The following is a 27416-nucleotide window of genomic DNA, read 5'->3' as shown; positions in this document are numbered from 1 at the left end:
ACCAGCTACCACATAGAGCTGAAATAGCCTAACCTCCCCACGCCGATCGACAGGAGGGATAAGGATGAAAAATTCCAAAGGTAACAAGCATTTCCCATGTGCCCAGCACTCTGCTCAATTCCTCAATGCATGATTCCATTAATCAGCATAACAACCCTACGTAAAATTACCCCAATTTTATAAGCAAGGAAACCGAGGCTCAGAAAGGAGGACTCATTTGTCCAAGGGTTACTTAGCTAGCAAATCCTGCACTCAGACTGGAACCCAAGCAGTCTTACTGCAGAGCCCAAGCCCTCCTAACCACTTGGCTATAGTGCTTCCAGCACCCACTCAAAATTTCCCGGGACTCCAAATCAAGTATGTTTTCTGAGTCTTCATCGCACTTTTCTACTGGTCCAGGAAAACTGGAGGCATCCATCTTTGAAATATAGCCATAGCTTTAATCAATGGCTGCCTGGTAACTCCAGGGGGCCCAGTTTTCTGGTCTTTATCAAAACAAGACTTCTCCTACAGCAAAACAGAGAAATCACCTCCATGCTCAAAAAGCCGCGCAGTCCAGTTGAAATATACAGTGAGCTACTTATGTAATTTAACATTTTCTAGTAGCCTCAGGGAAAAAGGTAATAAGATACAGACGACATTAATTTTAACATAGTTTATTTAACCCAATATATGTAAAAGAGTATCATTTCAACATGCTAATATGAAAAATCGTAAACGAGATATTTTAGATGCTTTTCCTCATCCTAATTGTTCAGGAAGTGGTATGCATTTTACACTCACAGCACATTTTAATGGTCAATAGCCAGTGTGGCAAGTGGCTGCCATACTGGACCTCTCGGGTCTAAAATTTTACCTCTCCTTTTTCTCCTCTTTCTTGTCGCTGTGGGTGCCCTACGTTGTCTCCATCAGTCCCACATTTCTCTTCACTGGGTGTCGTCTACACCGGTGACCAATGAAAGCATGTGAGCAAGAGTATGCCGTCGTTATGTTTCGCATTGATCCTACAGCTGAAACCTCTAATCACGTTACCAGTATCGTCTGCCCTTCCCTTCACCCTCTATTTGCCCTCACCTTCCTTTCTTCTCTTCCAGGCTATTACACCTTCGGGGAATCCACAGTAGAGCAGTACACCGCCTCCTTTAGCTGTGGCTGCCTTCATTTGCAGTTTGGGTCAAATCAGTGACTCTAACCCTCAGTAAACTCATTTGTAAGACAGGAACAACCACAGTTGCGGTCACTACCCACTGGAGGGACGTCCCAAGGGTAATAAACCCTGCGGAAGAAAATCATTCTACACTTCGACTTTCTTAGCCTATGTTCGTCCCTCCTCCCTCCCCATCCCTCAGATGGTCTATCTTCCTTCCTTCCTCAGGCCGTGTGTCCCTCCTCTTCCTCAGCCTAACACGTCCCCAGCCCTCAGACGACAGCAGCACACTGGGGGCAAGCGGGAAGGCCAGGTCCCCACAGTTGGGGCCTGGTGGGTGGGGGCCCAGAAAACTACCGATTCTCTGGGGGAGAAAGAATCCCGTTTTCTGCCCATTGGAGGAAGAAGGGTAACAAGTTCCCCAGTAGAACCCACTACAAAAACCCAAAGGGGTAGTAAACCCTTCAGAAATAACTCTTGCCACCGCTTCAGGCTTGTGACACTACCTCCCACCCATATCTTTCTGAGAACAGGGCAGAAGGAAGAGGCTAGGTCTTCACAGGCTGGCCACTTTGTGCGAAACAACTGGTACTCTTCCTGTCACTGCAGGTTTCCAGATCCTTCCCAACTAGGGACAAGAGAGATGAGAGTCTAATCTGACACAATCGCCGCCTTAACCTTGCGCTCTCAGTCATCGGAATACAAGCAATCAAAAAATGAAAGGAAACATAAACCCATGCTGAGAACGTGGGAAAACGGGCCCTTTCCCACAGCGTTGGTGAAGGGCAATTTGGCAAAACCTATCAAAAGTCCTGAATCTTTGCATATGCTTGGATCCAGCAATTCCACTTCTAGGAACTGAAGGCAAGGATTATGACAAGCCACAAGAATGTCCACTATAGTGTTATTTATAATAATGGAAAATCATAGACAAGCATCTGACTAGAGAATTTTAGTTAAATAATACTACATCCATGTAATTCCATGCAGCTATTAAAAATGTTTCATAACATGAAAAGCTGTTCCTGACGTATTAAGTGAACTTCGTATCTCCAGCCGTCTTCAGAGTTCCAGGCTCGCAGACCCAACTGTCTACTTGACAAAGGTAACATGTCAAACAGGACCTGACCCTCAAGTTCAACCGACTCTACCCCCAGTCTTCACATTTCAAATAATGGCACCACCATGCATTCCCTCAGTTCTTAGGCCAAACACCTAGGAATAATCCTCAATTCTCTCTTTTCCTTCACCCCCCCCCCCATATCTAATTCACAAGCCCGACCTGCACACTTGACCTTCTGAATCCAGCCACTTGCCTACCCCCCCCAGCCATCAGACTAGCCCAAGGCACAGTCATTCCTGGATCTGACGGCCCCACTAACCTCCCAACTTGTCTCCCTGCTTCCATTCTTCCCCGCTACAGTCTATGTTTCCTGCAGCAATCAGAAGAATCTTTTAAAAACACAAATCTGTCACTCCCATGTTCACAGAGCAAAATCCCAGGATCTTAGGCAAGCCCTCTGTGGCCAGGGACCTGCTTCTGTGTCCCTCTGTGTCCCTCAGCCCTCCCCGTTCACTCACTCCACTCCAACCACAATGGACTCCTTGCTGTTCTAATAACACACTGAGCACATTCGCCCCCCCCCGCCCCCCCGCCAAGAAACTTGCACCTGTTGTTGCCTCTGCCTGTGCATTCCCAGGTTTGCTTCCTCAGGTCAGCACAACCTCCCCAAGGAGGCCTGGTGGATTATCCCATGCCCCTCCCTCTCTTTTCCATGCTCTTTTGGCTTTATTTTGGTTTTTTAAACAGCAGTGCTACTTGGTTACATTATCCGGTTCTTTGGCTCCCAGTGAACAACGCCTGCTGGAATCGAACCCTTAGATAGTAACTTCTACATTGACTCTGGGCTTATCCCCGTAACTCGCTTTGGCCAACAGGACATCAGCAAAGGTTATGGAAGCAGAGGCTTAAGAGGGGCTGTGCGCTGGGGCTTGCCCTCTTGGAACACCGCTGTGGCCACCACGTAAGAAATCTGGGCTGTCCTGCTGGAGAAGCCACGTGGAGGAGAACCGAGGTGCCCCAGCCAGCCACCAGCGATGTGAACAAGGCCATCTTGGACCATCCAGCCCCAGACACGCCACCAGGTGACTCCAATCACATAAGGGACCCAGGCAAGACTGGCAGAACTGGCCAGCTGGGTCCAGCCCGAATTGCAGACTCATGAGCAAATAAACGATTGTTGTTTTAAGCCACTACATCTTGGGGTGGCTAGTTGGGTAGCAATAGGTAACTGTTATAATAGCTTATCGTTACCTGTGGTAGAGACTCCTAGCTATTCAGCAAACTGTTTTCTCTTCTTCCTGGGCCCACCTCCTCGTCTTCCTGGCAGTGAATGAATTCTAGCCAATGGAACGTAGCCAGAACTTACAAGGGCAACTTCCAGGATGAGGCTTTTAAGGGGTTTGCCTTCTCTACACTGTCTCCCCTTTCTGGATGAAAACAACAACAATATTGCAGCAGGGAAGGGGCCTGGAGTATGAGAGAACGGCTCACCCACCAAGACCACTCATTTCGAACCATTTTGTGAGCAAGAAAAAGACTTCTGCTACATCAGAGCCATTACACATGTCGGGACATGCTTTTGCCTGTCCTGGTGAGTACACTGGCCGACATGCTCTGTCCACTTGTCTGTTGTCTGTCCGCCTCTGCCCCACCTTGATAGTCACACACCAATGGCAAGCTACAGACAGCCTGTGGGCCAAATCTGACCAGCATCTGTTTTTGTAAAACCCTAAACCTAGGAATGTTTAAATGTCAAGAAAAAAAAATCAATAGAAAAATATTTTGCAACCGCTTGTCTTGTTCACCACTGTGTTTCCAGGGCCTAAAACAGTGCATGATCACTACATATTTACACCTGTTGCAAATTACCTATGGCCACAAATGCTCTGCAGCTCCTCCCACCAAGAGGTCAAGTTGATGTCCCCATCGTGAAATCCAGGCTGGCCATGTGACACGCATCGACTCATAAAATGCAATGGAAGCGACATTGTGTGACTACCAAATCTTCAGATACTTTGCAACTTTCCCTCTTGCCCTCTTGGATCACTAAGGACATGTAAGAAATCACGGTATCATCTCACTGGAGAGGCCACATGGAGAGAAAGGCTCAGCTGTCTCAGCCACCAGCCCATCTGTCAGCTGAATGGGGTCACGTGCGGGAGCCCAGGCAAACCCAGCCGAACCACCCAGCCAACCCCAAAGCAGAGAATCATGGGAAATAACAAGTTGTCTGAAGCCCAAAGTTTCCCAAACATACTTAAGTTTAGGGATGGTTTGTTACATCACAATCAATAACTGAGATGGAACATATGAAGAACAAATAATGGATCTGAGTGTGGCTACAGGACGGCTGTATGAGGAGATTCTGTACTTATCCACGCTCCCCCCAACCCAATCCCTGATATTTCCCTCCCCTCCTAATTTAACCAAAATAGAGCCCAGCTCAAGACCATCTGCACCTTTCAGGTGATCTCTGTGCCTCCGGGGTCTTTCCTGTCCCATCCATACCTTTGACCAGGATCGGCCAGTTACAGACAGCCTGTGGGCCAAATCTGACCAGCATCTGTTTTTGTAAAATCCTACACCTAGGAATTTTTAAATGTCAAGAAAAAAAATCAACAGAAAAATATTTTGCAACATGTGAAAATTACATTATTTTCCATTTCAGGATTCATAAATAAAGTTTTATTGGAAAATGTTCACTTATATATTGTCCACGGCTGCTGCATGCCCCAAAAGCAGACTTGAGGGGTTGTGATGGAAACCATATGGTCCACAACGCCGAAACTATTTACTATCTGTCCCGTTACAGAAAAAGTTTGACGGCCCCTGCTGCAGGCTGCAGGCAGCCACCAGATGAACCTTTAAACATCTTTATTGAATCGCTCCCAAACCTTTGAGGGAGAAGTCTCCTCCCTCAAACGGAGGAAACTTTGTTGATATGATCCCCATCCTAAGTCAGAGCCCAGGCGTTAGCGACCTAAATTCATTTCTTATGACACTGTATCAGGTACTGCCATTTTGGGCCAACTGGTCTCTGAGCCACACCATGAAGGCATTTTCATGCCTTCATCTGGTTTGATGGTCTTATCCAGCAAGCCACCTGCTGCAATCAAAACCCTCCCCATTCTTCACTCCACTCAGAGTCCCCAGGTCCCCAACCAGGACCACTTCCCTAACTGCTTTGCCATATATTTTCCCAGATGTATTCTATAGAACATCAATCCCAAGAGATATCCCTGAAAAAAAGGAGACTGCAGACTCTATCCTCTCTTGGAAAGTCACAACATACATCTATAGGGCATAGTAAAGGCTCTGAGAAGTCCTGCAGTAAAGACACCTGTTTCCCTTTGCTTAACGCAGCTGTTTCCAAACATATTAACCATGGAATTCATTTCATCTACAGAACACTTGTTGACCACCAGCATCTAACACAGTGCATGGATTTTAGCATTTGTCGAAAGAATGAAAAACGCTAACCTTCCACAGAATTAGGGATCCACAGAACACACTTTGGAAAGGCTGCTCTAGTCCTTTCTTCTCTCCCTCTGATCTGAGCTGTTCCCTTCAATGTCATGGACTCCACACCATGTAATATTAATCATGCCATCACAGTAGCTGTCATTTATTTAGCACCTGCAGGAATGGTGCTAGAGATAGCACTAGACCCCTGAAAATGTCACCTCTTTTCATCCTCACAACCACCTCTGAGGTACGTAATATTACTCTATCTTGCCATTTTGCCAGAAATGAAACCATGGGTCAGAAAAATTAAACCACTAGCTCAAGGTAAAGTAGAAAAGCTAGAATTCCAAACTGCATTAGTCTAACTCCAAAATTCATGGTCTTTCGTCTCCACCAAAGCATCTCCCTAAAACATACTGTGCCGATGTGCTAGCTATCCACCCAACATCCCTTTACGCCTTCGTCCATGCCAGCAGCACCCTGATTTTGTATGCAATGGCAACAGGTCAACTGAGGCAATGGATCATGACCCATCAAACTAACCATAAGTGTTCCCACTTCTCCACTTCCCAGCCTTGCAGCTAGGACTAGCCAGTTGACCCAGTTCTGGTCAAGAAGATATAATTACACATCATCTGTGGGGTAGGGAGGCGGAGGTGTCCTGGGGGAACCAAACAACGATATGCACCCATTATGCCTTCACACTCACCCAGTTCCCTCCCTTTGTACCTTGAACTTTGGTGTAACGGCTGAAGCTTCAGGGGCCATCTTGCAACCATGAGAATTTGCAAAGACTTCAGCCCTGATATTATTAACTTACCGAGCCAACTCAAGCAGCTGGATACCACCAGACTTCTTGTTACATGAGCAAAAGAAACCACTATTTGCTTACCCACTGTGGTTGGATTTTCCATTTCATGCAGCTGAACACATTCCTAGTGGACCCACGTGCTTTTCCCTATATTTTTACCTGTTTGGACTGCATCATTATTTCACATATATATTATCAGCCTTGCCTCTCTAACCATGAAGTATGCTTCCTGAAAGCTAAATCCATGTTGTATATTTTTGTTTCTACAGGGGTATATGCATTTTAGTAAATTTTGCTTATTACCCAGGTTTTCAGGGATGGACTGTTCGATTTAATATTTTATTTAGTGTTTGGGAGCCTGAAGTTGTTACCATTAAATAGCTGAGAAATGACATCGATCTCCCAATAGATTACCATTTCTCAAAGTGTCAATATGAAAACATGCATCATAAACAGCTGCACTGTTCATTAATGCAGATTCCTGGGCCCCATCCAATCCCAACTGAATTAGCATCTCTGGGGTTAAGCCTAAGCATGTGCATTTTTAAGCAGCTCCCTGGGCAGCTTTAACATACAAATTTTGACAACTGTTGGGATGAAAAAAACAAAACAACAACACCCCTGTGGGTTCAAAGCCTAAGTGAAGTCTGGCAACACCTGACTGGACCCCGAGTCACCAGTCCATCTTCAGTGACCCCACTCTAGCCCCAGAAATCTGGGAAGCCTAAACTGGCATAACTGTTCGAGACCCTTCCTTGGGCAATATGGATGGAGTGGTTGTTGGCACGCTCTGAGGGACACAGGGACGGGGAAACTAACACACAGATGCAGTCCCAATAGCTGTAACCTCCCGCCACACATACCAATGTCTCCAGCCCCCCCACCTCCCCATTTAAAAGGAAAACCACCTGCAGAAAAGCAGCCACCGGATCCAGGGTCCACTGCGACCATCCCCATTGTCCAGGGGGTTGTCAGAGGGTAGAGCATGTTGAACAGAGGAAAAGCAAACTAGAGAAATTTACACAACAATCCACAAACTAGCATGTGGGACTCCCGACTCAGAGGAAGAGGAGAGGCCGCAGGTGGCCCTTTGGGTTATTTATTTATTTAGGGCATGCCATTCTGAACAGAATTGGATCTTGGGCACTGCTGAGACAGACAGAAGGCCGGCGCAGGGCATCCCATACTTTTTCTCCCAGCAGCAGAGTCCTCGCCTATACTGCTCTCCCACAGCTCCCAGGAAGAAACGACGTGTGCCTCCCAACAGAATGTCCAGTCCTCCGACACCCCTTGACATTCATCTTATTTCATTTCTGAGGATTATTTTCCCAGGTGACAGGTACACAGAGACATGTACTCTAGGGTAGCAAACAGCATATTCAACACGCACACACACACACATACACACACACATACACGGCACTAACTCTATTTTCCAACTGATGACCTTCCTGCCTCTAACATCCAGCCAAATCTAAAACCATGGAGGGAAAAGATTTGCCCGTGAATCAGAAGGTCAGAAGGAGGTGCTCACCCAGGCTAGCATGGGGGCAGGAGGGTGAAAGGACTCAGTAAGGACTGATGAGTTCAGACCTGGGAAAGCCATGGGCTGCCAACAGTGAAGCTGCCAGCACTGCACATGCCCACTCCACCACAGGAAGAGTCTCTTTCCTTTGCTCCCAGCCCTACTGTCACCACCCTCTGCAACTGCCAGCTAATGGGAGTTCCCAAATTTAATCAAGCCATGTGTACAGCTGGGCCAGTTCAAGGGAGGGAAGTGAGTGGGGCCCTTCAGATGTTCCAAACAACGTGGGTGCCCAACGATTGGGTGGACCCCAGGCATCTTCTAAGGCTCTTGCAACCATCCTCCTTTGACCAAATGGCCTTCGGAAGAAACAATTTCTGCCATCTTCTCTCTGAGTAACGTTGCATCTACCCCACCCCCCACCCCCCCCACAAAACTGCTTCAAACTCCCCCTCAAGTTCTGTTGGAGAGAATGTTACAACAGCCAAAGATAACTCCTCCCCCGACCCCTTTCCTCCCTCCTCCTCCTCGAGTGCACAGACAGCATCGCATCACCTGGTTTGCTATCCCACCGAGATTCAAGAGTATTTTCCCACACCACTTGTGTGTGCTGAACCAAGCTTTTTCGTTTTTTGTTTTTTTAACATCTTTCTACACATTTTAGGCCTGCAACAGCTCCCTGCATCAAAATGATTGGACTGGACATGGGTAGCTCAATGAGGATTTTTTTAAAGGCATCTTGCCTCCTGACATGTATTATCACTGGAAAAAAAAAAAAGCAAACAAACAAGAAAACACAAAACAACGAAATCCAGGGAGCAAACAGGGGCTGGGAAAGAGGCCGGGAGAGGAGGTCTATATTTATAGGCAACCCCATTCCGGGAGCAAAAACCACCTTTTGACCACCTGCAGAATGCGGAAGATCACGTGGGTTCTCTGCAGCGCCCTAATGTCTTACCCAGCACACAAACCCCCGTGGCATATAAACAAATCCACAAGCGGAAAAGAGCGAGAACTCACTCCTCAGAGAGGAAGCGAATGATAACAACAGCCGCAAGAATAATAATAAAGAATAACAATTACTACTACTCCACCACCCAGCCAAGCGTAGACGACAGCAGTACAGCAAAGGGACATCCAGGGCAGGCTTTGCAAGAAGATAAATCACAGAAAACCACATCGTGCCCCCCTTGCTCCCCTCCCACCCCCAACCCCCCAACAAACGGAATCAAAGGAGAGGGGACGGTGGGGAGAAAGGGGAGGGAAGGAAGGGCTTCTTTCCCCCATCCAGCCCCCCCACCGCCCCATCCCTAAGCAACACCTACCTCCAGGGTCCGGATTTCTTTCTGTGTGAGGTCGTTGGAGGTAGCACATTTGGTCCTAAGCCCTTCCAGGTTGGAGATACTCAAGTCTATCATGTTTTGGACCAGCTCGCACTGCTGTAAGGCTTTTTGCAAACTCAGAGGCTGCTGCTCCTCGCTTTTCGTCATGTTTTCCTCATCCATCGCTTGCTCTGCAAGCCCCCCTTCCCCTCCTCCTTCTCTCAGAGAGAAAAAAGGGGGGCGGGGGGGGGGGAGTAGAGGTAGTCTACCCCCTACGCCTCTCCAGCCACTGCGATTTCTCAACAATGTCTCATGAAGAAGGAACCCAACATCTCACACAGGGTTGAGGGGGGTGGGGTGGGAGGAGGGGACAAGAGCCAAAATTTATTATTTTATTTTGGGGTATCAAGCCGACTCCATTAGAACGTCTCCTCTCTGAGTCTCTGGTCCCTGAAAAGGAGAGATGCTGTTTCTCAGAAGCAAACCAGGTGATGTGATGCTGTCCGTACACTTCGGGAGGGGGAGGAGGAAAAAGAGGAGGGAGGAGGAAAGGACGGGGGGAGAGGCGGAGAAGAAGGAAAATAGCGCTCACTCTTTACACACCGGCTCCGTGAAGGGCAAAATTATGTATTTTTGGCTGGTTGGCTTTATGTCAAAAAAAATCTGGTTTGCCCCTCTCCCAGTTGCAGGGACACGGCATTGTCCACTGTTTGGGGTGCTTTAGCGCGTTCTCAGGATGCTGTCTGCATTGCTCCCGCGGCTGCGACGGCGACTGCGGCTGGCTGCTGTCTCCTCGCGCTGCTGCTGCTGTAGCTGCCGCCGCCGGGCGCCGGGGGTGACGGCTGCTGCATTCGCTCCTGCCTCGCTCCACACCGACATCTTGCCTGTCAATCAAAGGGCGGGGGAAGCGAGGGAGCGCCGGCAAGGGATGGAGAGCGAGCGAGGGACCTGCAGGGGAGCGGGTTGGTGGAGAGGCGCCGTGCGCGCATCCGCCCCGGCCGGCCCCGGCCCCGGCGCGCCAGGGACCCGCCGGAGGAGGCGGAGGAGGAGCGCGCAAGCTCGCGCACCTGGCCGGGGAAGGGACGGCTCCCCGGGGGCAGCGGGGGGGCGGGATTTCTAGGGGATGCGGAGCTCGCGTGGCAAAGTGAAATTACTACCCGGCGTGCGTGCGAGTGAGCGGCGGGCGGGGCGCGGGGGAAGCGCGCGCGGCGGGGCAACGCTGCTCCCGGGGGCGGTGGCGATGGCAGAGTGTGTGCCAGAGCGCGGAGGCTGGGCAAGGGGGCGGGGAGAGGGCTTTGGTGGTGGGGTGGGGGTGGGGGCCACTATTACAGCCCCGCTCTCGCGAGACGAGGACGCAGTGCTGCTCAGCAGGTGCGCGCTGCCTGGGAGCAGGTGTGCGCCCAACTTTAAAACCCTAAGTGCGTGCTGGAGAAGCGTCAGCGTGAACCTGGGCACGTCCTCTCTGGCTTTCTGGCTCCGTGTGTGTGCGCGTCCCTGTCTTTTTGTTCGTTTGTCCTTTCTTGTGACTGGGAGAAAAAATAAAAGAAACCGATGCCCTTCCACGAGCTGTAGGAAGCTGCCCTCCCAGAACTGGTACCCCGATCCCCTGACGGGTGGCTTTCCAAGTGGAAAGGGAAAGGGGCTTTACCTTAACCTGATTGTCACCATGTCCCATGTGTCCTGCATAATCTGGTCCCAGTCTACCTAACCAACCTTATAGCAGCAAACTATGGCCCCAGAGCTAAGAATGGATTTTATACTTTAAAATGGGGGGGGGGGAATCAAAAGAATATTTTGACACGTGAAAATTATAAGAAATTCTCATTTCAGTGTCCATAAGTAAAGTTTTATTAGAGCACTGCCACTTTTGTTTATTGTCTGTGTCTACTTTTGCATTATAACAGCAGAATTGAATAGTTGCCACAGATACTGTTAAGACTTGCAAGGCCTAAAATATTTGCTATCTGGACCTTTACAGAAAAGCTGGTAGACTCAAATGAAATCACCAAACATATTCTTGCCTCCGAGTGCTTTGCCCTCTACGTCCCTTCTGTCTGGACCACATTTCCCTCTAATCCTCTCCTGGTTGGCTCCTTATCACTCAGTGTCATCAACTCAAATGTCATCTCAGAGAGGTTTTATCTCCCTGACCATCTTACTCCCAACACACATTGCCCAAAGAATGTATTTAGGATAATTCGCAAAATGCATCTCTTTCTCCAGGTGAACACCGTTCCACGCCAGGGAACTGGGCTTCCGGGCCAGAGTAGACTCAGAACATACAGTACAATATGTGTCCCTTAAAGGAAGTCACTTGAGAAGTAGAGAGAATGACAGCCAGTCATGGCAAACTTTTTTATAGATTGTGGGCCGTAGGGTTTTATAGCTCATACGGAGCTGAAGCAGCATTTTCAAAATCCCTCTGTTGCTGAGAAGCTCAAGTGAGTTCTATGTGTTCTCAATATTTTGGACTATGAAGTTTATGAATTCCAATTCTCTGATGAAATTCTCTTTTCACCTATTTTTCCCATTTTGTTTTTTTTTTGGGGGGGGGTTGTTTTGTTTTTCTTGAACATATTAAGGTTAAAACACTTGTCTAATTCCAATACCTCAGTCACCTGTGGGGTCTGTTTCTATTGACTATTTTTCTCTTTGTCTTCAGTAATTTAGTCCTGTCTCTTAGCAAGCCTTGTAATGTATGTTGAATGCCATACATGCTGTGCATGGAAAAAAAAATATGTTGAGTCTCCAGGTGAAGCTGTCTAATTCTAGCGAAGGCTCACCCTTTCTCTGCAAGACAGATGGCATGGGGACTGACCATCTTAATCTAATCAAAGGCTGAGCTGGGAGGAGGCTGGGTTGCAGTTTTAATAAGACAGCACCTAACTTTGGTCCCTACCTCTATGGCTTTGCCTTTCAGGGATTCCAACTGAGAATTTTAGGTGTTCATGGCAGCCCCTACCCTCCCAGTCCTGAGCTCTAATCCTTATCTCCATAATATGGCAAGACTGAACACTGCCCTCTTTTTCAGGGACTTTCTGCTTGGCTTCTTAGCCTCTTGGCCAGCACTGTTTCAGAATTTGCCAAATGTCTTCAGAGGAAACCACCAACAATCAAGCTCACTTTTCTGCCCCTGCTTTCTCCCTAGGATATTAGCCTCTCAAATCCCCCGTTTTATCTCTCCAGCCCTTTGAGACTGCCAAAGGTTCTGCTGGTGTCTCTGTCCCCCACCAGCAGGAAAAAGTGGCTGCAGAATGTCAGCTCATCTCACCACAATTCCTCTCTCTTCCAGAATCTTGGCCCCTCTAGTCCTGGTTGTTTCCCAGCTCTCTGAGTGCCTTTAAATAGATGATGATGATGATTTGGTCTGGCTTTTCTAGTTGTTTTCAGAGGAAGTTTAAGCAATGAAAGCAACCCATAGGTCAGAAGTCATCAACAGGCAGTGCTGTAACCACCGCCACCACCACCCCCATTTTTGGCAATTGATTGCTATCGAGGACACTTGTTATGCTTTGCACCCAGCCAGCCCCCTTTGAATATCCTTTTTATGTTTGGAAAATGAGTCCCACCTCGCCATACGTAAAATCAAAGCACTTTTCCAGAAACTTCCTTGCAAGGAGGTTTCATGGGATCTAGGTTCTGTCCTACTGCGGTGGGAGCAACAAAGAGGAGGAATCTACCTGGCAGTGAACATGGCAGTCAACGTACCTGCATCCAGGTGTCCTGCCCCTGAGTAAGCTGGGCGTTTGTGCTGAGAGGCCTGGCGTGGTGTTTACAGGGGCAGCCCCATGGTGTGGTTTGGGCATCATTTGGGCTGCACAGTCGAAGCCTGGCTCTCCTCCCCGCCTAGAGATTCTATCGGTTTTTCTAACCACCTGTCTTAGTCTGTTCAGGTTGCCATAACAAAATACCACAGACTGAACAGCTTAACCAACAGAAATTTTTCTCCCAGGGCTGAAGATTGGAAATCTGAGATCTGGGTACCAGCATAGCTGGGATCTGGTGAGAGTTCTCTTCCTGGATTGCAGACGGTACCTGCATGTTGTGTCCTCACGTGGCAGACATGGCTCATATGGCTTCCTTTACTTATAAGGCCATGGCCCTATTGGATTAGGGCTTCACCCTTTTGACTTCATCTAATCTGAATTGCCTCCTAAAAACTGTAAAGATACATTGGGGGCGAGGACTTCCACATATGAATTTGGGGGATGCAATTCAGTCCAGGGTACTGCCCGATTAAAGCACTTCTGCTTAGACTACCTGGAGTAGATTGTATCATTTGCAACAAGGAGCCCTGGCTAATATTCTTGACAATAATTCCAAAATCAGGAGATGCAACAAAAAAATGGAGATTTCTGGCCTTTCCGGGAAAATGGGAACATCTGGCCACAGTCGGGAAGAATTGGCTAGATGTGAGAGAAAGCTATCCCTTTCAGGTGGGGCACACGCTCTCCAGTTCACCAGGGGCCGACTCAGCCCCCATCGTTCATTATTTTTATTTCCTTCATTTGCTGCCCCTGGTATGGCTTATGGTGGTTTGCACCTCAGATCAATAAGAACCTCACCAATTTCAAGCTTGGAAAACTGGAGCTAACTGATGAGAACTGTGTTGTTAGTGTATGGCGTCCCAGAAACTGTGTACTACCTCTGAATGACACATGTCTCAGAATGGCTTTATCAATAGTGGGAATAAATTATTGTTACTGGGCTACCACATGAGCTGAACTTGGCAATGTCTCCTTAGATCCCATAGCTTTTAGTTTCAACTGTAAGAACAGTCTCGTATTCGGGTATTAGAAGTCCAGTCTAGTCCAATCAAACCTTCTTTCTCATATCTAGTTTGTTACCTTCTTCCCTGCCCCTTCTGGCCTGACCCACAAGTGGCTCAGCAATCTGCAGTGGAGACTAGGGCAGGTGTGTCCTTTCCTGCCTCCTCTGTAGCTCACCTTGCTACAGGAGCAGAGGAATGAGTGGAAAAGGGACCCTATGCTAAGAACAGGTGAGTACAGGTATAGTTCTTCCTTGAGTGCCAGATGTTCCACCCCCTCCACCCCCAGTGTCCTGGCAAGCACTCACGTGCTGGCTCTTTTACATGGGATGCCTCTTTGGAAACTCCCTGAGGGCCTTATAGGGACTCAGTGGACATGCTAGGTGACCGCTTGCACACCCCTTTTACATTCAAAACCCAGGAAGTACTCCCACATCCTCTTTCAGAGTTTCCCTTGCCTAGCAGTCTGTCCTCTTGTGTGAGTCTTTTCAGGGTGACTCAAGCGTAAGCACATACGCTCTGGCCCACGGGAAACAGGATGCATTTTGTCCTGCTGCCCTCATCCTCACCCTGTCATCATGGGCAGCCCCAGGCAGGCAGCCTTCAGCCGGCGGTGAGATGCCAGACACACCCACACACACCCCTCTTCCTTAATGTGCCCAGTCTCTTCTTTTCACCTTCCTCTTTTGGCTTGGACATTGGGAGGGGAGAAGAAACCCCTGCTACAAAGGGGTTTCCTGGCAGAGAAACCTCCTCTGGATAAAATCTTGACTTTGTCTTATATAGGCTGGAGGTGGATGGTTATTGACGGTCAAAGGACCAGTCTGGCCACCTCAACAGCAGAGGGAAGTACTGTTTCCCACTGCCGTCACCTTTGAAGTTCTAGCTGAAGTTCTGGGTCATCAGGAAAAGTCTCAGTCCATATTTCCACGTCCTTTACGTTAGCAATGAGCTGGCCCCAGTGTTTTCTAAGTTGCATTGTAACTAGGCACCCAAATTAGGCAATGGCAGTTTAGAGGAGTGGCCAGCGTGCCTGGAACTGAACAAAACCGAGGCCGACTTCTTGAAGGGCTCAACATACCGCTTTCCCAAAGCATTTCTGTTTCCTTTTTCTACTAATTCTTTAAGGAGAAAAAAAAGGCCTCTGAATACTAGTCCCCAGGTAACAACCAAATCTTCCTAGCTGCGAGAGGATTGTTATTGTTCTGTTCTAACTCTAAACATAAATGGCTTTTAAAAACTACCTTTGATGAGTGCAGGCAGGACGTTCCTATCTTTAACCTTGTGAAGTTTTTCCGACATCAGAAAACTGACTTTGTCTAGAGTTCTCCTTTTGGCCTTTTGCCTCTTTGTCTCTTAATTTTCCAGTGTGAGCAAAACAACCAGATCACTCTCTTGATGACAAGATAATTCGAGCGCGCGGTAATGGACAATTTAGTCCGGTGATTTATGCTGGCTTTACAAATTAAGCACGGAAAGATGCCCTGTGAGTTTTCAGATATAGCACCCTCAGGATGGGAGAGGATGCCTTCTGGGGCACTCTTCGAGTACTTAGAGATGCACCGCGAAGGAGTATCGTTGCAAATTGCAGTACAGTGACGCCATCCACCAAGCTTTCTTACTTTACACCATCTTGTCGAGGAAGTTCTGCATTCGCCAAAATGGTGTCTTTGTGTGAATCAGAAGAAGGCATCTGCTCTGCGAAGGTACCAGAGGGTCACAATGCAGGGGGTGGGGCACAGTGCAGTTTGGGTCTCAGACTTGCCCCCCCCCCCCCCAGTTTGGGCGCCTTATGAAGGAAACAACCAGCACGGCATCTGTCTGCTGCAGCCCTAATGGAGTTCCCCATTCTTTTGTTTTGTTCTTTTTGTGGTGAAATATACATACCATAAAATGTTACCCCCAGTGACACTTAGTATATTCACAGTGTTGAATAACCATCACCACTGTCAGTTCCAGAATGATTTCATCACCCCAAAAGAAAATCCTGCACACATTTAGCAGTCACTCCACATTCCCCCCTTCTCTCAGCCTCTGGCAACCCCTAATCTGCTTTCTGGTCTCTATGGATTTGCCTATTCTGGGTATTCCATATAAGTGGAATTATACAATATTGGCCCTTTTGTGTCTGTCTTATTTCATTTAGCATAATGTTTTTAAGGTTCACCCACATTATAGCATGTGTCAGTACTTTGTTCCTTTTTATGGCTGCATAATATTCCACTGCATGGATATACCACAGTGTATTTATCCATTCATCTGTCGGTGGATATTTGGGTTAGTCTCCACATTTCGGCTATTGTGAATAGTGCTGCTGTGAACATCTATGTACAAGGTTTTTGTTTTTTTTTGAACTCCTGTTTTCAGTTCTTTTGGGTGTATATGCAGAAGTGGAATTGCCAGGTATTATGGTCATTGTGTTTAACTGTTTGAGACACTGTCAAACTGTTTTCCATAGTGGTTGCACCAATTTACATTCTCACCAGCAGTGGGTGAAGCCTCCAACTTCTTTACAGCCTCTCCTCCTGACTCTTCTCGCATTGATATTGTTTCATTACTAAAACAAAAACTTAGTAATGGTATACCTAGGACAGTGTGTGTTTACACATACATTTCTTGAGTGCCTACAATGTGCTAGGGAGTGACATTTGCATGGGATTTAAATATCGGTAAAGGACAGTATATTCTGTAGTTTTCTTCTAAGTGCAAGGGACAAAACCCCCAAAACACAAAACTAGTTTAGGCCAAAAAGTGACTCCGGAAGTGAAAGGAAGTGACTCCGGAAGTCTCACTCTGGCCTGGCACGACCTTTTCTCTCCCTGTCACTCAGCTCTGCTTTCTTCCATCTTGGCTTCCTTTTTAGATGGCTTTTCCCCCAGGAAGTGACAAAAATGGGCACAGACAGCTTACAATCCCATCAGAAATAGAGTCGCTTTTTCCTTAGTTCCAGCTAGCACCAACATAAGTTGTAGGGCTGATTGCTAACCAGGTATAGGCCACCTACCCCTGAGCCAGTCACATCGGCCAAGGGCATGGAATGGGCAGATGGGCCAGGCCTGGGTTGTGGGGTCACCCTGGAGCCTGGGAAGTGGCATTGACTCTACACAAACCATGTGGTATGAGATTAAAGGAGGACTGGTCCCCCAAAGGAAAAGGACCATGCCGGGGCCGGCCCGGTGGCTCAGGCGGTTAGAGCTCCGTGCTCCTAACTCCAAAGGCTGCCGGTTCGATTCCCACATGGGCCAGTGGGCTCTCAACCACAAAGTTGCCGGTTCAACTCCTCGAGTCCCACAGGGGAGGGTGGGCTCTGCTCCCTGCAACTAAGATTGAACACGGCACCTTGAGCTGAGCTGCCACTGAGCTCCTGGATGGCTCAGTTGGTAGGAGCACATCCTCTCAGCCACAAGGTTGCCGGTTCGACTCCTGCAAGGGATGGTGGGCTGTGCCCCCTGCAACTAGCAACGGCAACTGGACCTGGAGCTGAGCTGCGCCCTCCACAACTAAGACTGAAAGGACAACAACTTGACTTGGAAAAAAGGCCTGGAAGTGCACACTGTTCCCCAATAAAGTCCTGTTCCCCTCCCCCAATAAAATCTTTAAAAAAAAAAAAGAAAGAAAGAAAGAAAAGGACCACGCCGTTACCAGAAAAAGAGGGTACTGATGCTGAGCAAACAAAATCATCAGCAATATTCCATAATCCTTAAGGGAGTCATGCTCGTGCAGACAAATCCTGTAATTATAATACGCTCTGGGAATAAAGGAGAGGAGTCTTTAAACCATGGGCAAGGGAAAAGGGAGGGGCTCTGGGAAGGCTCTGGGAGGAGGTGATTCTGAAGCTGAGACGAAAGAAGGGGGTGGGGCGGCTGGTTAGCTCAGTTGGTTAGAGCGTGGTGCTTTTAACAAGGTCGCCTGTTCTATCCCCACATGAGCCACTGTGCGCTGCACCCTCCACAGCTAGATTGAAACAACTATTTGACTTGGCACTGATGGGTCCTGGAAAAACACATTTAAATAAGTAATAGTTAAAAAAAAAAAAAAAGCAGTGGGACTCCTCCAAGAATACCAGAAAAACTTACGTGTGCCGAAGCAGAGTCCTGAAATCACTGGTGATTGCAGACAACTGCAAGGAACATATATTTGTCGCAATAATTTTTAAAGTCACAAGTTTTAAAGTCACAGTCGGCCTTGCCTTGAGAAGGCTTCTGCTGGTGAACGGTACGTGGTACCATCCAACCTCCATCTGCTGATTAGCTTACGCAGCCTCTGTAGGGCGACCAACCTGGTTTACCCGGGACTGAGGGAGTTCCTGAGATGTGGGGTCCTCAAGGCTAAAAGCGGGACCATCCAAGGCAAACGGTGGTTACGTCCCCAACTCCTGAGCTTAGTGTGCTTAGCTCACCAAGTGCTATAGGAGCAAACCATGTTTCTCCGAAAATAAGACCGAACCGGAAAATAAGCCCTAGCATGATTTTTAATAATACATCCTCTGAACATAAGCCCTAATGCGTCTTTTGGAGCAAAACTGAATATAAGACGTGGTCTTATTTTCAGGGAAACACGGTATGTTGTTATGTAAGAAGGGTCTCTGTGTTGAAATAAAATTTGCACACGAATGCTCAGAGGAACACTATTCACAGCAGCCAGAGGGTGGAAACAACCCAACTACCCATCACCATCTCATGCGTGGATAAACAAAATGGGGTCCAGCCATACCACGGAATATTATTCAGCCATCAAAAGAAATGAAGCACTGACACATGCTACAAAGGATGAACTTGGAAACGTTATGCTACATATCAGGAGGGCTACTCTACTTTGGGACCAAGGCTTTTCTGTCCCCTCCGGACCCCTTGACCCCACCTTTACCTGGGATCCTTCCCTCATCTGCTGTACCCACCTGGTCCCCATAAGCACGAAAGTGTAGGATTTTCAATATGCACAAAACAATTAGGAGACAGGCAGTTAAAGAAAGTATGGAAATCAAACTATATGGTGACTTCCATTTTCACTCCTTTGTAATGACATGTCAGCAGGCTACCATTTCCCCCAAAATGTTCTGTGACTTTTGAAAAGTAAGGAAATTTCCCCTTACAGCAGTGGTTCATAACCTTAGCTGTACAAGGGAATTACCTGGGGCAATTTTTCAAATACTGATGCCTGGGTCCCAACCCCAGAGATTCTGATTTATTTGTCTGGGGTGTAACCTGGGCATTGGGATTTTTAAAAGCTCTCCAGGTAATTCTAACGTGTCGCCAAAGTTGAACACTGCTGTTCTCCAGCTTCCTTTTAGAGAGTCGCCCTTTTCTGGCCTCAGATGTCACAGGTCAAACTGTATACAAGTTGAGAATCTTTATCGTTTCTACTAAAATATCTTTTGTTGTTCTCGATATGTACCCCTATAAACATACACGATCTTTAGCTGCCCAACCATCACCTTGACAGATATAAGGAACATAGGACGAAATCATCTTTTTTTTTGGAGGGGAGTCCATTGCTTCATTATCAAAAGCAGCATCTAAAGCCCCTCCTAACCCCTCAAAGTTAAGCCCATGTTTGTTGAATGGGTGGGAGAGGCTCTTGTCTGTGCTAGAGTCGAAAGAAGCAATCTGATAAAGGACACAGGCTGTTTACCCAGGCTGGAGTCTTAAGGGTTTGTCATGGGAATGCGTGTGTATCATTCGAAGTGATCACCCCCTTCCAAAGTGCAACTATGACGCAATTGCTGACAACCTGGCCATGCATTTTCCATGCGCTGCTTACGAGCTTTCTTCCACCAGAGCTCTTCAACAGTACAAAAAAGCATCTGCTGGCGGAAAAAAAAAAAAAAAAAAAAAAGACCTGTTCTGCAGTCTGGACATATTCAAGGCAAGCTACCTACCCGGATACAGACCTTTGCCGCAGTCAGCCGTGCCCGGGGCAGAGAAGAAGCCCCCACTTGCCTTCCAGCTCACACGTGGGCCATCTGTCTGGTCAGTAGAAGCGGAATGTGCCTCCTCTTCACACCCCACCACAGCTGTCTGCAGTTCACTTTGTACCACTGGGTTGGCTCGGCTTCTAGCACCTACCTGTGACTAGGGGGAAAAAGAAAAGAAAAAGAAAAAAAAATGCATGTAGTAAGCGAACGAAATTGTCCACATTGATCCTGGATGAGGCTCAGATCACCCGAAATGTGGTTGCCCTCGGAAACGCACCGATCCTGAGTTTATTGAGCTGCCTCTTGGACTTGAGTCTGAAAACTGGAACTAAAGGTCCTTGACAAGTCTGCGATTTTTGGACTTTCCTTTGATGAAATGGGGGGAGGAAATTAGAAGTCCGGAGTGGGACAGATCACAGGTTTTCCCCCTGTCTTATATGTTTTTGTGCACCAAATCAGATAAATCAGTGTATTTTTCCTGGTAGATTTAGAACATTTATTATTTTTGCCATTAGAAGTACAAGCGTTGGCTTTTGAAAAGACAGACGTAGTCCACGGTTTCGATTGAGCTAGAAAGTTAGTAGGACTCCACCCTGGGATGGAGTCTGACTTCCTGATAGGATGACAAGAAGCTGTAGCAGTGGAGGGTGATGAGCCTTCATCACCACAAAGAGAGCAGAAGACAGTCAGCTGACCTTCTATCACAGGTAAGAACGTTGACTCTGAGTCAGATGGCCAGGTTTTAAATCCCAGCTCTGCCACCTCCTGGCCCTGTGACCGACCTCAGGCGAGTGATTTCGCCTCTCTCCGTCTGGGTTTCCTCACCTGTAAAATGAGGGTAATAATAATATCTGCCCCCCTAGGACTGTACTGAGGAGTAAATGACTCCACATGTGTAAAGCGCTTATAAGGCTGCCTGAGAATTAGCTGCAACTGCTGCTGCTCCTGGAAACAGAACCTGCTCTAGTAACACAACGGCAAAAGTACTTCTGTGGCAGGGTGGGTTTACATACGTGGAGCATTCCCACCGATCTGTTCTTTTAAAAATTGGTATTGAGTTAAAATGGGAAGACGCAGTCCAGAATTTCTGCAAGTGCCATATGCTGACCAGTTGTGTCAGAACCTCCTGGGTTGTTTATCAAAATTGCAAAACCCCAGGTCCTGTCTCAAACCCACTGGGGCTCTCTGGGGTTAAAGTTCTGGGAATCTGCATTTTAACAAGCCTCCTGTGTGATTATGATGTGCCCTAAAGTTAGAAAAGTAGGAATAGAGCTAACAACTAGTGACACTGGTGAAGCCCAGATACTGCTCTGCATCCAGTAAACCTGTCTCCAAAACGTCATTCAAGTATTACCTTTAGTAACAGTTTTGCCCAATTATTTAATAATCTATAACAGCATATGCTTACAATTTTCTCTAAAGTGACTTACTATTTTTACAATTATTTTAAAAGGGACATTTATTTCATGAGTGCAAATAAAAGATAGCCATCTTGCCGTAATTAGATGGTAACTGTAAAAGTGAATATAATTTTTAAAAATAATGTTATTAAATTCTACCTAGACACTGTCACCTATTGAAGCTCTGGATTGCAGCAGCATCTTTGTTTAAAAGAAAAGAAAAGAAAAGGAAACATCAGCAAGTGTTAGGTGTTGCAGACTTGCTAGCGCCACATGGAGACTTTCCCCTTGATGAAATGATTGGAAGGGAAATGAAAGGGGAGTAACTTCCTCACCAGGTGATTAGTGCCACTCACTGTTGTGTCTAAGCCCCACCTGAAAGCACCACCACCTTTTACTAGTGAGTCATGGCGCACACTCTGTGCAGAACTCCAATAAAGCCCTCCTCTGAAAGTTTGCTGACTCTGGCTTTGCAAAACAGAACAAAAACAAAAAGCCCCAGGATATTCGAGACATTGGTAGGAGTGGTTCATGCCATGAGTCTCCGGGACCTCCCTTCAGAAGTCACCTTCAAAGGCTGAGGGTGTCAGGATCCAACTATCCACTCACTTCCTGTGCTTGCTGACCTTGGGCAAGTCTCCAGAAACCTGTCTTTCTACAACATAAAATGAGATGATACTTGTTCAAGCCAAGATGAAATAAAATGATGTATAAAAAGCCCTAACAGGATGACGCATGGTTATGTGCAGTAAATGGTAGCTTTTAAAAATTACCGAGACTTCATATTTTTAACTACTTTTGATAGAACTCTTTGTAAAACACCATTCTACTTCCTAAATACAGTGTAACTACTTGATGACTCAGGGTTATCATTTGGAATGTCTCTGTAGTCATTTTATGGTCACTGGATGCATTTCAAACAGCTTCCCATATTCATCCTCCTGTTTGGCCATTTCACAAACGCAGTGAGCTGATAACCAAGCTAAACGTCTACCAATCAAGAACTCATTAAACCATAGAAAAAGTACACTGGTAGCCAATTAAAAATGCAAAAAGATACTCCAACAGTAATTAGAAAAATACAAATTTACGCAATGACATATTTTTTGTCCATCAGTATAGCAAATATTTAAAAATGCAATATGATCTAAGGTTGGTGAGAATATGGCAATTCGGCACTTTCATACGTTCATGGTGGGAGTGTAAATTGGAGGGCGTATACCCTTTGACCCAGCAATTCCATTTCTAAAAAGCTGTGCAACAGAATCTCTTCTACATGGGCTCCAGATTGTGTGTGCAAAACCACCAGTCGTGGTGAGAATGTGGAGAAGTTGGAGCCCTTGTGCATTGCTGGTGGGAATGCAAACGAGTACAGCTTCTGTGGAAAACAGCGTGGAGGCTCCTCAAAAAATTAAACCTAGAATTACCATATGATCCAGAAATTCCACTTTGGGGTATAAACCCAAAAGAATTGAAAGAAAGGACTTGAACTGATATCTACATGAATGTGCACAGCATTATTCGTAATAGCGAAGAGGTGGAAACAACTCAAGTTCCCATGAGCGGATGAACAGACGAATAAAGTCCTTCCTTGAGTGGGGTCTGGCCAGCCACCTCCATGAGTAAGTATGAGTCTCCTATGGCTGCTGTAACAAGTCAGCACTAACATAGTGGCTGAAAACAACACCAATTTATTATCTTACAATTCTGGAGGTTGGAAATTCAAAAATCATCCTACTGGGCTAAAGTCAAGGTGTTGGCTCTAGGGGAAAATGCATTTCTTTGCCTTTTTCATCTTCTGAAGGCTGCCCACAGTTCTTGACTCGTGGCCCCTAGACAGCAATCGTTTATCACTCTGCTTCCATTGTCATATGTTTGTCTGACTCTTCCACCTCCTTCTTTCATTTACAAGGATCCTTGTGAGGACACTGGGCCCACTGGATAATCCAGGATCATTTCCCCAGCTCAAGATCCTTAATCATATCTGCAAAGTCCCTTGTGTCATATAAGGTAACATATTCACGGGTTTCAGGGATTAGGATGTGGACATTTTGGGGGGGCCAAGGGCATTTATCTGCCTTCCAAAGTTACCAAAGTGATATTCTAGAGTCACTGGTTAAGAGTGGCACCAACAAGATACACTGAATTTGAGCCCTACGTTTGTCTACAATAAGATCTCATGTGAATCGAGGGCTTACTCTGGCCCAAGCACTGTGCTTGGTGTGAATATCTGTCTCACTTATTTCCCTCAACAATTCTCTGAGGTAGCTACGATTATCATCATGCTTATTTTGCAGATGAAGAATTTGAAACCCAAAGAGGTTAAGCTATTTGCCTTTGGTCAATGGCCAGTAAGTGGAAGAATCCTAATTCAAACCCTGGTCTGCCTGACTCCAGAGCTCGTACCCTTGACCATCTCTCTCTAATCCTGCTTTACTTGTTGCTAAGGTTAGGGCTTTAGGCTGCTAAACACAACCACTTCCCCTCACCTTACATGCCAGCTCAGGGTGGCACACCACAAAGGCTCAATAAATATTTGTTGAATTTTACTCTCGAAAAAGTAATCTCTTGCCAGTTTCCCCACAACCCTCGGGGCATTTCCAAATTCCCATATTCTTATTCTCAAATCTAATAAACTTTTATTGGGCATTTATGTGCCAGGCACTGGAAAATTTCAAAGATGAATAATACATGTGGTTTACTTTCAGGGAGCTCACTTTCCAGTGAGGGGGTCACGATCATGACCTTGGAGTAATTTAAAATTTTTCTTTTTTATTCCTTTAGATAATCAGCAATGGATTTGAAAACATGAAGTATCACTGTTATTGTTTTGCCCACTATCCACAATAGGAACCTGAAGATAAGGAGGATGGAAGCTTTCAGACTTATTATATGAATATATATTTTTATTATGCGCACACACGCCCACACACCTATAGGGGTGATTTTAGGTTTTATTTCTAGCTTTTAAATATGGGAGCATGTTCTACATATTATTCGTACGGTTGTTTTTCCATTTAGGAATGCACCATGGATATACTTCCAGCTTACTTCCTCTTAACAGTTTTATTCTCCTATTGATTCTCATCAAAATTGTTTCGAGCGTTTTCTACCAAGACGTGAAGGAGAGGAACTTCTTTTCACAGCTCAAATCCTGTTTACCCAGAGGAATGACAGGTCTACCTTTTACTGAACTGTCTGGCACCTCCTCCCCAGAATGCTCTTTCCAGAGTATACGTTGGATGATCTCTCCTCTCCCAAATTGTCCCAACACCTGCAGGATAAATCCAAATCCAAATGCTAGGCCAACGTATGTACAAGGGTTGTCAGAATCTGGCCCCTGGAGCTATTCAGCCTTGTGTTGTGACCTCCTACACACACATCCCACACCCCCACTGGCTTTCTTCATTCTGCCTTAGTGGTCTGCCTGCAGGCTCTCAAATGCACCTGCCTGTCTGGAATCCAGGTCTTCCAACATGCTGTCTTCTCTGCCTGGACAGCTTTCTCTACTCCTTCGTCATCAGGGTAAATTCTACTCATTCTTCGGGTCTCTGCTGAAACTTCTTTAGGGTCCTCCTCGGTCGGCCCCTCCCAGACGGGTCTTCCTTTACTTCCCTTCACCCTGGGTACGTGTATCACACTTGTAATTAACTCACTCAATGTCTGTTTCAACTGCAATTGTCTCTGCCCCACTGGAGGGTCTGTCTCCTTTACCTGCCATACCCCCAGGGCATAACACAGTCAGTGGCACTTTACCTTATCAATAAATGTATGCTGAATGAGTGATGATGAATGACTCATGGGGAAATTTTACTGCTTCTAGTTAACACACAAATGCGTAGGTGCAATCTCATGTTGACTGTTTCATTCCACCGACAATGATAAGATTGAATACCAAAATAAAGGCGTCCCAGTTACTCTTCCAAAAGTACCTTATCTATTGTAAAAGTCATTCTTTTCTTGCATTTTTTTATTTATTTATGACTTTAATCACTGTGATCCAATTTGTTTTAAACGCGTCTTGAATAATCCAATTATCTGGAGCAACTGGGATCCGGGCTTGTTGTTCATTGTTTCTGTCCTCTCTTGCTCATGGTAGATGGTTTCCTCGTGTGCTTTGTCATTTCAAAGGAGCAGATCTTTGTGGGAATCCTGTACATATAGGCTGAAGGATTGTCCTTCCAGAGTTTGTATTTAACGAGTTTCTTGGCTTGGGGGTGCCCCATAGTATAAATTTGAACCCCACACCTATGTGAGTTTAGTCTTATTGTGACAAATTCAGTGGGGGCATTTCTTTCTCCCCCAGAGCCTAGAATAAGACAGGTAAGAGTCCTTGTTATCTCCCTACGCTGGCTGGACAGATTTTTCTTGCCACCCCTTTTCCCTAAGGATGGAGTTCTTTGAGGTCCTTGTTTGTGTGGAGGCCAAAGCCCCATTTCCCCCAAAGCTTTGTTCCCTGTCCTTTGGGACCATTACAACTCAAACCCCTCCCCACTCCGTACCCTCCTCACTACTATGGTTTTCCCACCTTTTTCTGACTCCTGAGGATTGTCCCTATTTTCTGTCATTTAAAAGGATGTTTGTATGTTTTACCCAGCATATCTAGATGACTATTACATGTGGGAAAGTTTTTAGATTACCTAGTCCAAAATATTGCCAAAATTAGAAACCCAATACTCTAATTTTTAGATCTTTCTCTCATTCTCTGTGCATGAGTCTGTTTTTCTAAAGGCCACTTTGGGGGTGGCTGGTTAGCTCAGTTGGTTAGAGCACAATGCTTGTAACACCAGGGTTGCCAGTTCAATCCCCAAATGGGCCAGTGTGAGCTGCGCCCTCCACAACTAGATTGTAACAACTACTTGACTTGGAGCTGATGGGTCCTGGAAAAACACACTTAAAATAAATAAATGTTTGGGGGGTAAAAAGTCGCTTTGTTCTTCCCTTATTTTCTGTATATTTACTGCCTTTCTCCTATCCTCTTAGTTTAAATAGTTACATTATAAAACAAAATGCTTCATGTTAATAATTTTTCATGTTTATATTCTTTTTTCCCCTTAGTATTTGGCTCATTTTACTTTTTTTCATCTCCTTTCCTAACTATTCTTTTATAAAAATTTCTAGTGAACAGGCAGCAAGTATTAGCTAGCATTTGATCTACATGTCACCTGCTAATTTAACTGCTCTCCTTTAAACAAGAAATCTATCCCAATCTTGCAGATTAAAAAAAAAAAGAAGAAGAAAAAACAAAAGAAGCTTAAGGTCAACAAAACTTCTAGCAATGTTTCCACACTTCCCATTGTCAAAATGAAGGCAAACTTGGAAACACTGGGTAGCTAAGGTTTTTAAAATTCAGTACTAGCATTATAAGTCATATTTATAACTCAAATGAAAATTCTAACGTGCTTAAAATTTTTTTTAGGCATAGATCTATTATTTTGGTCTTAGATTTAGGTACATATGCATATAAATATTTCTATTGTGGTACAAGGATATCAGCATACTTTATAAAGATATAATTTGCAGCCTAGTAATGCTATAGCAGAGGGTCCAGTTTATAATACTATCCATCCATATGCATAGCTTACTTGGAATTTCTCATTTACATAATACCAAGTGAAAATTAGGTAAGTATTAAAGTGACTGCTTTTGTCACTGCTCTAATCAAGGTTATACATTAACTAACTTATAAATAAATCACTCTCCCTGACAGAAACATCAGCAATTAAAATAGTTTATAAATACAGCCACGAAGCTTTTTCAAAAGAACTTCTTGTTAATTGCCTTAGTTATGTCAGCTTTAGTTAATGAATATTCCACCTGGCTTTTCTCCTCAACCTCCAAAAAGTTTTAAGAGTTTGTATTTGCAAATCACAATCTTACGGATTTAGATAATCATCACTGTGTTATCTATTGCTACACAACAGACCACACCTAAATGTAATGGTGTAAAATGACCATCATTTTATTTGCTCATGAGTCTATGGGCCAGGAACTCCAACGT

The 27416-nt window shown here is 45.9% G+C and overlaps 2 protein-coding genes across 4 annotated transcripts in view; one reads left to right on the top strand and one right to left on the bottom strand.

The window, feature by feature from the left end:
* Window positions 1–9673, bottom strand: part of KSR2 (kinase suppressor of ras 2) — a 354663-nt gene extending 344990 nt beyond the window's left edge. For all 3 annotated transcript variants that reach the window (XM_019753947.3, XM_074321394.2, XM_074321395.2), the window contains exon 1: window positions 9337–9673. In XM_019753947.3, coding sequence (XP_019609506.2) covers window positions 9337–9516 — 180 coding nt within the window. In that variant the 5' untranslated portion in view covers window positions 9517–9673. The remainder of the gene's footprint in view (window positions 1–9336) is intronic.
* A 41-nt stretch (window positions 9674–9714) lies between these two features.
* RFC5 (replication factor C subunit 5) overlaps window positions 9715–27416 on the top strand; it is a 37370-nt gene continuing 19668 nt past the window's right edge. Inside the window, exon 1 of the mRNA XM_019753951.3 lies at window positions 9715–9821. The gene's annotated coding sequence lies outside the window, so the exon portion shown is untranslated. The remainder of the gene's footprint in view (window positions 9822–27416) is intronic.

This window comes from Rhinolophus sinicus, chromosome 9 (assembly GCF_057876585.1).
Source record: "Rhinolophus sinicus isolate RSI-liver-muscle chromosome 9, RSI-T2T, whole genome shotgun sequence".
Lineage (NCBI taxonomy): Eukaryota > Metazoa > Chordata > Mammalia > Chiroptera > Rhinolophidae > Rhinolophus > Rhinolophus sinicus.
Note: the sequence above shows the minus strand (reverse complement) of the source record. Positions and strands in the feature narration are given on the sequence as shown.